Here is a 13,437-nt window from a genome sequence, read left to right on the forward strand (position 1 = left end):
TATTTTCATCGTTAAAATTTTAAAAACAAGAAAAAAAAATGTTTATTTGTAATTTTTATTTTGCTTCATATTTTCTATTCCAAAAAAAAATATATAACAAATTGTGATCTCTCATTAAAAAGGCTTCAATACTAAATCTAATATTGATAAATAATAGAATAGACAAAATATATTTCAAATATTTGGAGACTACAACTAAAAATGACAAATTGGTTAGCCCAACATCTTCGTACATGTAACAATACTTGGGATAATTGTTCTTGTGCGGATTTCGGTATTCATGCCCTCAATTATGCCAAGAAAGGTAAATTACAGGTTGGGTCAGGTTTTTGCCTTTATGCAGGGCAAAATCAAACTTGTAACCCACTTGATTGACATCAGTATATTGCTATATCCTGATGGCACACGTAACAATACTTGTTTCATATAGAGCAACTTAATATGTTATGCAATTTGCTTACATCATAAAGGCCTATTACCAAGGACGAATTTAGAGGGGCTGCAAGGGTTGCAGTCCCTCCAAATTCAACATTCTCGCAGATCTGCAAGGTAGATCTAACTTATTTGTTACAGTCCCTCCAAATTCAACCTTTTCGCAGATCTGTAAGGCAGATCTAACTTATTTGAGGGGAAGAAAGCTAAAATACTCTAGATTTGGGGGTCAGGTCTTTTCCAGATCTGCTCCTAAGTCCGTCCCTACCTATTACCTATAAAGTTGAAAAAAGAAGATGAAAAGTTAGACAACACAAGCCCAGATCGTACCATAGTGGGCCATGGGTGAGGAAGCACTTTGCCCAACGCAACCTCAAATAATAAGGAAGGTCATGTTGGGTTAAGTGGCCGTCAATAACTTCCATCTAATGATATGTAACATCACCTATGAGATACCCCAAGTTAACAACAACATTCATTTTGTTATAACTTCTCATCGTAACATTTTTTTTTTGTTTGGTTTGATCCAAATGTTTTTAAAGTTTTAAGCAAATACATTTGTCGCATGGCATAGTTTCTGGGATCTTTAACGTAATATATATATATGAAGAATAATGCATAACAAACTATTATTAGGTATTAAAAGAATACAATATAGCTATTAATAACATATTAAATGTGAGGATGGAATTGTGCAAACCAAAGTAAAATATATATAATATTAGCGTGATTCAAATCAACCTTTAATTGTATTTGATGGGTATATAAACCAAAGTCTAAGGTAGTGTGTATTAACTAAGATATATAGATTAAAAAATATACAAATTCAAATTCTACAGTATTCAAAGAATTTGTACAGAAAATAACTTACCTCATCTGATAATTTTATATTTTACAAAATTTTAATAATTAAAAAATAAATTTTTAATAAGGAAATTTATTATTATTATATTCAACAATTACGATCAAATGACAATCTAACTTTTTGATCATCGTCTCTAAACCCTAACTAGCAGCTATTCTTCAGTCTTTCGAAAGCAACAGTGAGGGTGAAGTGCATAATTTGACTGTTGATTGGGCACAAAATTGTGGACTGTTTTGAAGACTGCAAGACAAAGGCAGAAGCAGTCAACTGACAGACATCTCCGAAGCGATGATGAATGCCCGCGAGGACACGGTGAAAGAAAGCACGAATCAAGTTAAACGTAAGCGAGAGGGCGGGCTGACTTGATTTCTACTCTGCTCTTTGTTTTTTTATTAGCTGAATGAATAAACAAAGACAAAAACAAACCAACGCCCAAGAAGGGATGGACGCCAAACGCGTAGTATCTTTCACGGCTAAATAAGATAAATAGTGAATTTTGTATTAAGATAAAAAAGAAATGACTTAACTTTAATTTATAATTAAAATGTTATTAAATTTTAATTTAAGTATATAATTCTATAATTATTGTCAATTATCGTTAAAAAGACTAATGAGATAATATTGTGATTAACTATATAGAAGGTTAAATAACTTAAATGATCATTAAATTTTGTACTAAAGTACAAAAAAAAATTATTAAACTTTACATCAAATACAAAAATGCTAAAATTTTATTAGTTTATTTTAATTATAATTGAAAATAATTATAAAATTAAAATTTAATAATTTTTGAATTATAAATTAAATTTTATTTTTTTTATATTTTAATACAAAATTTAACGAACTATTTAGTCTCTTTTTTGACTCTTCCTTGATTTGACTCTTTCTTGAATTATAATCATATATTCCTTTCCGTTTACTTGGTCTTGTTTGATTCTTAATTGGGTCGCTTTCCCAGTGCAATTATAGTGCAGTTCCTTCAATTGGGACGGTATTTAGGGACAGCTGATCCTTGGAAGGGGCATACTCAAAGTTTAACTAAGGTGAGATGGATGAATGGGCCTAAATAGCATAAATCCACACTAAATTTTAAATTAAGGTGTAAAAATATTATTAAATTTTAACTTATAATTAAAAATTTACTAAATTTTAATTTAATATATAATTTTATATCTATCAGTAGTAACTGATGTTAAAAGAGGTTAACGAAATACTTATGTTTTATAATTTAATGTAAAATTCAATAATTTTTTTATATTTTAATATTTAATAACTATTTGTATTGTTTAATCATTTCTGTTATTTGAATGATAAATAATAATAGTTATAAAATTATATATTAAATTAAAATTTAATATCCTTTTAGTTATAAATTAAAATTTAATAATTTTTTGTGTATCTTAATAGTGGGACATGACCCATCTACCGACTCCATTACTGCATATATGAGATTAAGTTCAGAGTTACCTTTAAAAAAAAGGGCACTGCACTTAGTCCAACCCTAATCCCACGGCTGCACAGTTGGGTCTACTTGGCACTAAAATTATTTGGACTTGGATATTTGAATAAAATATTCAAAATTGGACTTATATAGGTAGGGTTACCCTGTGAATTACGCTGGCAGATATGGGGAAGCTTTATAAATTCATACTTCTCTATGGTATCTCTGCATTAGTTAGAAGAAGTCGCATAGCACAATGGGTTGCAGCTTGTCGTGCGTCTCCTCCTCGCCGACGTCTACCTTCAACACCACTCGAGTGGTGCACCTGAACGGATTCATAGAAGAGTTCGATTACCCCGTCTCCGCCGGCGAAGTCACCGGGAAGCCGACGCGCCACTTCCTCTGCACCAGGGCCCAGCTCATCGTCTCCGGCGCCGGCGCCTTCAAGCCCCTGCACTCCAGCACCCAGCTCCAGCGCGGCCAAGTTTACTTCTTGCTGCCCTACTCCACCATCCAGGGAGACGTTTCTCCGGTGGACTTGGCCTCCGTAGCCAGGAAGCTCACCCGGGTTGCAGAATCTGGGCGCTCCCAAGCCAAGTCATCATTCTCAGCTGGGTCCAGCCCGGTTTGGATTTCGCCGGCCGGAAGTCCGAACCGGTTTTCCTGCTCGCCCCAGGAGATAACAAAGGCGGCGCCGGAGACTCTGCAGAGGTCATCGAAGAAGGGGCGGTCATGGAAGCCGATTCTGGACACTATCAGAGAAAAGTCGTTTAATCGGAGAAGCGAATCGGATGTACAAGAAAGTACCCAATAGTTTTTGATTAACTAACTGTCAAATCATAGATTACTAATTCTTGAATGTTTAATGATGAGATTTGTGGATCAAAGAGGAACAACAATGGGGGCTGGGGGGACCCGGTTTTGAACCGGCGAGCATTGCCATCCGGTCTGGGGTGTGTGAGAGACGGTGAAGTGTTTGGGCAGCCATATCTCTGCTCTGCCATTTCTGGCTCTCAACAGCTCCCTCTCTTTCTCCTCTACTTCGGTCTTTGCTTCCCTTGCTTTCTCCCAGCATTTGCTCAGGATGTTCTCGCTCACCTCGCCCCACACCATCGTCGAATCGAGTTCCGACACCCCCTGCACCATGCAAATTTGGGTTACAATTAATTGTTATGCATATATATATGATTGATATATATATCTGTATATATATTACCTCTGGATCCTTTACGATTGGAGTTCGGAGCCGTGAAAGCACATCCCTGGCATCATATATGACCGTTGATTTGCCGTTCCCGGCATCCTTAACGGTTACAGTTCTGCAAATCCAGATTTGAAAAACTTATCTTGAAATCAGAGAATAGAATTACACGACAAAACAGAGAATCATCAGGCAATGGTTCAAATGAAAAGATATCTAAAAATGGAAATATATAAACCTGTCCCAATGGCCAGTGATGTCGTAAATAGGCTTCCTCGACGATGAGATGAATACTGTGCCTTTAACGGATCGATTACTAGGTTTGAGGCCAAGAAACGAAGAGCCCCCAAAACAAATCATGGCTTCAAGCCCAGTCTGTCGGCAGCGAATCGTGACATTGCCGACCCAGTGAACGCCAGGCACCGGAAGGAATCTTATCACAAGGTTCGGGTGCCCAATCTCGTAAATTTCACCCTTGTTCAGTAGTTTCAGCTGCCTTTCTCCGTGAACTCTGGTTTCCACTGAAGTTCCTGCAGCCATGGAAACGGAGCAAAATCAAAGATGTTTTTCCGGGAAAGTGAGAAAAAGGGAAGTGGGAACATGGTCAAATACCATTGTATTTTGGGGCAAGATGATGGCACCAGATCATCTCGATGCCATTCTGCTCGTCGGTGGCGTGAAGTGCAGAGACTGGTGGGTGATGAGAAACCTGTTCACGGCCAGAAGGTTTTCTAGAGTTCCATAATCAAATGCCTAAAATATTATGATTACAACAATTTTATATACAAATGCAATTCATTTGATTCGATCAAATTATTCACGACCAACCGAATTAACTTAAATGCTCGTCCTACAATGATGATCCTGGCCAATCTGAGTTTGGTTTTAATGAGTTCGTTCGTAAAAGGGTACTCTTTCTGCACATGGGTGCCGGTTAGAATTCAGACTTATTCCTTTACTTCACTTCGAAGACGAACTTGGAGGAGGACGAGGGGGAAGGAGAAGAGAGGAACAAGAATAAGAGAAACCTGCTCGAGGAGGACATTGAGAGTGCCCCTGGAGACGTGATGGGTCTCTCCGAGAACGGGATTGTAAGGGGCGACGCCGAACATCAGAGGGCGAAGGGTGGAGATGTTCCAGGCCACCACCGATAGAAACCGGTCGACGGAGCTCTGGCCGTTGGCGCACGCGCCCAGCAGGTCTTTGCCGACGCAGTAAACCGGCTCGCCGTAGCACTGGAGCATTGACTTGGGGATGTTGAAGACGGGCGGCACCTGCACTTAATTATTACAGTAATTAATTCATCCGTACAAACACAGCCCTCGTAATGCATAATACCGGTGAATTGCGAGTTTTATTATTGCTGTGTAGAAGTAGAAGGATCAAAAAAAAATCTTTCCTTGACGTAATTAAAAATATGAGTATTGGGGGTCGGATAATGACAATTATCTCAATATTATAATAAATTAATAATTATATTTTAATTTTTATCAGTATAATTATTAAATTTTATTTTTTGTTTATTTTTTTAATTTTTAACCTAATATATATTAATATAAATTAAAAAATTACTTAATATTAAAATTAATATAAATCTGACAATTAAGTGATTTTGATATTTATATTTATGTATACTGTATTAATTTTTACTAATGAAATTTGATGAAAAATTACAAGAAATATAGAATTATAACAAAAATTAAAATTTAGTAATTGTAATGACAAAAACTAAAGTATAATGATTAATTTATTATGAAATATAAAATTTAAAAATAATAATGTAATTTATCCATTAATTATACATTTGCTTGCTATTAAATTTGGTCAAATTTATATTTTTTACTCTGTATTTTTATTTTTTTTTTTATAACCATTCAAACTCTTCGTCATTATCAATTTGGATTTTGACAATGGGTATTTAAATAATTCTAAAAAATACACTTTAAGTTGTCAAAATAAAATAGAATAGGAGAGAAATGATTTTGAGGGTCAGCCGCCCCATTAATGTACCACCAAAGTTATCAATTGGTGCAGCAATGCAATTATAAGTAGCTCAATCTTTCACCAAACTACACAAACAATAAATGGTGTTAGAAAAGTACAACAAATATATAGACACATTTTGTAGCAATTATGTTATTTTTTTATACTTGATTCTGATACTTCTATGACATTAACAAATCAATATAAAAATATTACTAAGAATGTCGCAAATTAATTTCACTTTAAACTTTATTCACTTGTATACTTTTTATACACATGTAGAATCTATAATTTTAGAAACAAAATTGTATGATCAGTTCTCCCGTGATTTTAAGTGAACTCGTTAATACATTTTTTATAAATTTAACTTTTACGATACGAAAAGATTAATTTAGAGAGTAATACGAGGAAAATTATGGTAACTAACAATGAAAGAGACGATGGAAATATATAAAATCGATATGAGTTAAGTGTTTGAGCAAAGGACAAAAGAAAGAAAATAGATTTAAATAACAATGTATATTGATACAATGATTTGAGTAAATAATTAAATAAAAAATATATTTAATGAATTAGAATTTATGTAAAGCACGTGGTCACATAATAAATGTAAAATAAATTAAAATTTAGGTAATTGATTATTTTTAATTTTGTTAGGTTTCAAAATTTTGAAGAGGAAGTGTCCAATCAAATAGGAGTGACAGAGAGAGAGACAGATGGTAAGTGTTACCTACTCCGACACATCCTTAATTAATTTGCTTCATTCAACTTGGAAAGGTTCACTTCACCAAATTCCATCTACAATTAATAATGGATTCTATAATATCTTTGGAACATGGTATGACCATGATTAAATAATTTTTATAATAATTGTAGATTTATGATTAATTTAATAATTTTAGGTATAATTATTATGAATTTGAATATATATCTTATGAATTTATGTGTGACACGAGTAGGATTGTTTAATTGTCAAATCTATTTGTAATAATATATAGCATTTCTCTTTATATATTAATATATTATATTTTATATTTGATTAATATAAATATATAATATATATTAACATGCGAGTGTGTATCACAAATAAATGTTTAAATAAGATTTCGTATCTTTTGTGCATTGTTATTGTAAATATTTTAATAAAAGGTACTTTGTTTATTATTTTTTTTAAAAATATATAAAAAAAAAGGGGACAGTTTGTTGGGTCCATGTGACAATATGACCTAACTAATCAACTATTATGCTTATTAAAACATAGATATAATTAATACATAGTGCGAGACAATTAACTTCCCACTATTCTACAAAACAATTTTATCTCTAGTATTGTAAGGTTTTTTATTTTATATTTTATAATACATTAATTATTATATTTTAATTTTAGTTATTACAATCATTAAATTTTGATCTTTACTGAAATTTAACCGCCTTTTTAAATTTTGTCAAATTTTATTAACATAAACAGACGTGACATATATTAATATAAATTCAAAAATTATTTAACTTAAATTAACCTAAATCCTACAATAAAGTCATTTTAAGATTTATGTTAACATACGTCATTTCAAATTTCATTAATAGAATTAGACGGAAATCAATAGAGTAATTTAGTGATCGTGTTAACAAAAATTAAAATACATTGACTAATTCACTACAATATGCAAAGTTTAAGGGCTAAAATTGTGATTTACCCGGTCTAACTAAAACTTAAACTAGCTTAGCAATGCTTGATTGTTCTTGTCAAAATATTAAAAATAATTTAATCTAAAAAATAAATGTGTCAAGTGCACCCATTCTAAATTTTATTCCAATCAAATGATTTGTAGCTGCCAATACATCTCGTGCTAAGATAAAAATGTATTGTTTTGAGCTACTAAGAAACAATGGGAGATTAGATTTTATAGAGTTCAATTCATGTTATCAACTCACATAATTATCTTTAATGTTTTGACATTAAATGATTTTTAATATAATTAAAATATTTAAAAAAATACTATTTCACATCCTTGTTGACGACTCACTAATCAATTATTAACATATTATTTATTTAAATTAAAATTTAAGTGATGGGTATATTGGTAATTAATTAATAAGACGTTAATAATGATTTACAAGTAATATTACTTATTACATATCTAGAATGATATTTATATTGATATTTAATTAATTAATTAATTATCAAGACACCTATCACTTGACTGATTTAATGAGTTATATATTGATAATTAACTTAAGCAATACCCTTTATCAAGATAAATCAACTTAATCGGAAAAAAAAATAAGGGAAGGAAAAAAATTGCCTGGAATCTGATGAGGTCGGTTCCAGGGTGCACATTCTTCAAGAGGCTGAGGACTCGGTGGAGAAGATTGGGAACTCTGTAATCATCACCGTCCGATGAGTCCCCTTCCAGTTTCAAGGGTGATGTGACCACAGCCACCCTTCTGGCTTTTCCTTCCCGCCCGTTGCTATTCATCTTCCCTTCCTGCACCTGCAACACAATATTGTAAAAATCCCCTTTTACCATCACTTCCAAATTTTATTTTTAACAAATTAATCTCAAGATATTAAAATAATAATAATAATAATAATAGAACTTAATCCAAATGGCTTTGCCTGAGTTTGGCTCACTCTCACATGCCCATTTTATATTTTGACCCGGCCGGGTGTATTCGGGTATCGGGTCGGGATGACTTTACGTCTTATGATTTTAATTTTACAACAAATGAGAAAAGATATTTTTTCGTTAAAAAAACCTTATTTTATAAAGTTGAAGACTATAGTTACAAAGTTCTAAAGACTCCAACTAAGCATACAAATCATATATATTATATTTTGTCACAATAATACAAAAATACAATACAGAGTACGTACGTAGAACAAATGACATATTTCCAATAATCCTAGTTTTGGCCCATTTTCATTCATCGCCGGGAAGCATTGAGCTGGCAAACTTAACAACAAATGAATATATATGAAGTGGTAATTTTTCAGGGACTGACTTTAATTAAGAAAACATGACAAAAGTGCAAGGACTTCTCAGCAAGACCACTTCAAAGGCATCAAATTTCGTCACACGTTATCAAAGCCTCCAGTGAATCTTAAAGAAACCAAAAAGAGAATATATATATATAATTATATATATAAAGGTTGCCCAACTAGCCGGCAGGCCACTTTTCCAACCCACAAAGAATAGAATATTATATATATAACATTGCAAGCAACAATGATACCATCTTCTCAGCCATACATATATATATATATATAAATGCTGACAAATATACAGACTAATATATATGGATATATGCTCATAAATTTGTGGATGGCATGATGCATATATGTAATAGCAGGAGAGAACACAACAACGTTAAACATCGAATCCATCAACAGTTTACGGCGGATATACATATACACACATAAGATCGATATATGTTAAGCAGACGCAGAAAGTAGCTAGGCCTCCGGAAAACTGCTTTTTGGTGACCAGTAAAAGTAACATATATGTATAAGATGTATATACAGCCCGGCGCCGGAAAACAGCTTTTGCATGCCAGTAATAGAGAGAGAGAGAGAGAGAGAGAAATAACCATGGTGTGTTGGCACATATATATATAGAGAAAGAGAGAGAGGGAGGTAGAGAGAGTACGCCGAGGAAGAGCTGTTTTCCGGCGAGAAATATTGAAGGATCTATATGTACGTGGGTGTGGGGGTCTGGTCTGTCTGTTGTGGGTGGCTTAGTTTCAGGAAAGAGGCATTTAAAAGGCCACGTTTGAAGGGTTTGGAGTTTGGATGCAGAGAGAGAGAGAGAGAGATGGGGATTGTTTGGAGAGAGTTTCACGACTTCTTCTTTCCTTCCTTCCTTCCTTCCTAGTGGCCCATCTACTGATCTACATCCCCTGTCTCTCTTTACATTTATTTCCTGCCAAACGGTGTGTCGCGTTTCGAATCACTGGACAACGCGTCCATTATATTTACTGGATAAAACTATTTGTACAGATAGGATATACAGATAGTTTTACAAAATTATTAAATGATCCAATTATCCCTGAGTTCAATCCAACACATATTTTCTCTCTCGCCTCTGCTCTCCTCTGTGTGTCTCTCTCTCTCTCTCTGCTCTGTTTCTCTCTCGTGCTTGCCTCTACTCCTCGCCATCGCCCTCGTCGCTTGTCAATTGCTGCCGTCCGCTACAGCTCAGTTGGTTTGGGTGGTCGCCGATTACTGGAGGTTGCAACGGTGAGAAAGCGAGACGGCAAGGCGCAAAAAAGAGGCGGGAGACGGTGATGTTGCAGGCGAGGGCGAGGCAGGCGGCGAGAGAGGGAGAGAGAGAAAAAGGGATAAATAAATCGTAATATATCACAATTTTTTTATGTTAAAATCTTGCAATATATGATGAATTATCGTGTCTGTGAAAGGGGTTCTGTGAACCCCTTCTGTACGAATAGCGCGACCCATATTTACTATGTGTGTCGTTACATTGTAATTATAGGTTTGTTTTGAATATTATTCAAATTGTGAATATACATGAAAATTAATTATCTACATCTATGGGGGCAAATGTATGGGGAGCACTGTGACTGAAGTATATTAATGTTTAGTTGAGATTGGGCCACTGAAACTTTTTTATATATATATTATTATTGTTTAGTTGGGACTGACACAGGACTTCTCCATGCATATGTCCCTATATATATTTATATATATGTGTGTGTGTGATAAACTCTAAAATTAAAAAGAATGACTCTTTAAAATTTAATTCTCATATTTGAATCTCAAATAATTCGAACTTATATTAGTACAATTTAAAATAATTTTGATATTACCAAATTTATTGTTAGCTCAAGATCAATCTTAGACATATAATTTCAAAAATTCCACCTCTCTACGTACGCTATCCTAATTAGTGAACTGGAAAACTTTAGAGATTAATTTTTTCGAGTATGTAGTCTTAGTGAAGGAGAATTCAACTTTTATTGATATATACATCTTTGTTAATTTGGTTTGTCTTAATTAATCATTTTATCTATAAAAAAAAAAAAAAAGATAAAACTCTCACAATTAAATCATCGATTTCAACAACTATCATCAATTATATTATCATAACAACATTAAATATATATATATATATAGTGCCCTTTTCAAACAATATTATGTATATATAATTATTATATATTACAAATTGCTCCTCAATTTTAGGAAATTAATTACTCCAAACTCCCCAATCAAGGAACTAATTAACAAATGAATCCCCCCCCCCAAAAAAAAAAAAAAAAAAAAACTAAAACCTCACTTGGATAAAAACAAAGTTACAAGTTAATAATTGCTGCAAGTGTGTGCGACTGACTCCATGCATGAACAGCATTTAAACTTGGGTCCCCCACGAGCATAATTCAATGATTGAGATCATACATGTGTTGGTCTCAAAGAGTCTTGGATTCTAATTATTATATAATCAGTCATAGTCACAGGTTTTGTGTTTGAATCTCACTGCTCAGTTCTATGATTTATCTCTCCTACAGAAATCTTGAAACTGAGCTGCAGAAACTTTTAAAGTGATAGATTTCACCTTTTCGTCTCAAAACATTTAAACTTGCGACGATGCAGTTAATCATTCACAGCATTTAAAGTTGGTATATATATAATATATATATATGAGGGTGTGGTCGGTGTTGTGTTATATATGTCTAAATAAAAAAAAAAAAATAGTGGTAAAAAGTATCACCGTCAAGGAGTGAGTGACGTTTGGCAATTACAGTTTGATTTTAGTGTTTTAAATATATTTTAAGTAAAAAATAGTCTTTAGTGTGGTAATAAGATGACCCGACCCGACCCGAGTTGACTTGAAAGGTGACGTTGATATGGAAGACATGAAATAATTAACATTAATATTCACAACCAGCTACCTCCCTCACCACCACCAGCTACCTACCTCAAATCAATTGGCTCTTTATTTATTATTATTATTATTATGCACTCTCGATCTTCCTGTCTCCCGGGCTTTGCCCCCTAGCTAGGCCTCTGCATGCCATGTGCCATTTTCCCGGGGGTGTATTGCCAGTAGTATTGGTACTCTACTCTTGAGAGAGATTCAGTATATTATTATTTGATTTCGTACCTAAATCTAAACTCCATCTGGGATCTGTGCCCAACATCTATTAGATGCTTTGATTATATCAAAAAAAAGTTTATTGGTTACGGGCATTTATCAATATATATATATATATATATGACTCCTCAAATTTATAATTATTTCAAATTAATTTCCAACGTTTAAACAAGTGAACGATACAGTAACAATACATACATAATAAATGTTATATTTGACTTTTGAACAACAATGCCTTTATACATGCAAAGTGAAGAATCATGATAAGGTAAGTTGGTACCACTTGAAAGATTGAATTCAATTATCTTGACAAGTTTAGGTGAGTCAATTGTGGGTCAGGGACTTAGGCTTTGTCTCTTTCCTAGCACTTATTGTTTAGATAAATTTTATTTTGATTTTTAAGTAAATTCAACCTTTTAAGTCTCATATCGTTGCGTCTTCAAATTAAATCTTAGTTAGTTATTATGTCTTTAAAAATTTACTCTAATAACTAAAGATCTTATTATTTTTATTGATTAGATCATAAATATGAGCATTCAAGTGCCCGAACGACACGATCAATCTCTTATATTTATTTTTCTTCTAGTTGTGGGGGTATGTTTTTATTGAGCACAAGCTATACAAAATATAAGGTCAATTTTAATTGTGATAAAAGCTAGGGCTTCAAGAAACAACTAATTTGGCAAAGTCATTAATGGTAGTTGCAGGGGTTCTTCATGTACAATAATAACCACCAAGTTATTAATTAGAGGGAAGGAGGAAGGACTAAACTGGTACAAATTTATATGGTGAGGGCTCTAAGCATTTAATCATATTGTTGGGGGGTGGGGGGTGTAAATTGATATAATTTATAGTTGAAACGATTTTCATGCAAATTTTATAGGAATTATGATAGTTGCAAGAAAAGATGAGATGGTCCCCCTCATCCTATATCTCTTTCTTTTTGTGGGATGAAAGATAAATATTAAATATATTTAAATGTTGGCTCACACGTCAATTTTATATATTTATTTATATATGAACGTCATTGAAAATATTTGAGAATTGACCTTGACTCAAAAGATAAAATCTTGTTCTGTCTCGGTGTCATTATTTTGAAAGAAATCTTCCACTTGAGAGTTTCTGTAGACTTGCAAACAAACTTATTTTTTTTCGAACTTGGATTTTTACAATCTAGTAATCAACTCAAATCTCGATGAACTTGGAATAAACTTCTTCTCCTAAATCTTAGGAAAACATTATGTAAGGATAATTTTCATGCCCTTAATTTATCTAAGATGACGACACTTAGATGTTCTTGAGCAAAAAAACCTAATTCTAAATTAAAAATTATCTCCTCATAGCTATATGATAGGAGAATCTCTTATTTGAGTAAACATTTAATCCTTCTTAAAATCAATACTAAGTT

General features: G+C 33.0%; 1 protein-coding gene across 1 annotated transcript; it reads right to left on the reverse strand.

The window, feature by feature from the left end:
* Positions 1–3,620: 3,620 nt before the first annotated feature.
* Positions 3,621–9,823, reverse strand: LOC127806804 (oxysterol-binding protein-related protein 4C). Its single transcript, XM_052344326.1, has 7 exons — positions 9,511–9,823; positions 8,226–8,414; positions 4,968–5,213; positions 4,552–4,648; positions 4,178–4,469; positions 3,955–4,057; positions 3,621–3,875 (listed from the first exon to the last, which is right to left on the reverse strand). The coding sequence occupies exons 1-7, from the start codon at positions 9,526–9,528 to the stop codon at positions 3,621–3,623; spliced, it is 1,200 nt and encodes a 399-aa protein (XP_052200286.1). The 5' UTR covers positions 9,529–9,823.
* Positions 9,824–13,437: the final 3,614 nt, after the last annotated feature.

The sequence above is a fragment of the Diospyros lotus genome, chromosome 7, assembly GCF_014633365.1.
Source record: "Diospyros lotus cultivar Yz01 chromosome 7, ASM1463336v1, whole genome shotgun sequence".
NCBI lineage: Eukaryota > Viridiplantae > Streptophyta > Magnoliopsida > Ericales > Ebenaceae > Diospyros > Diospyros lotus.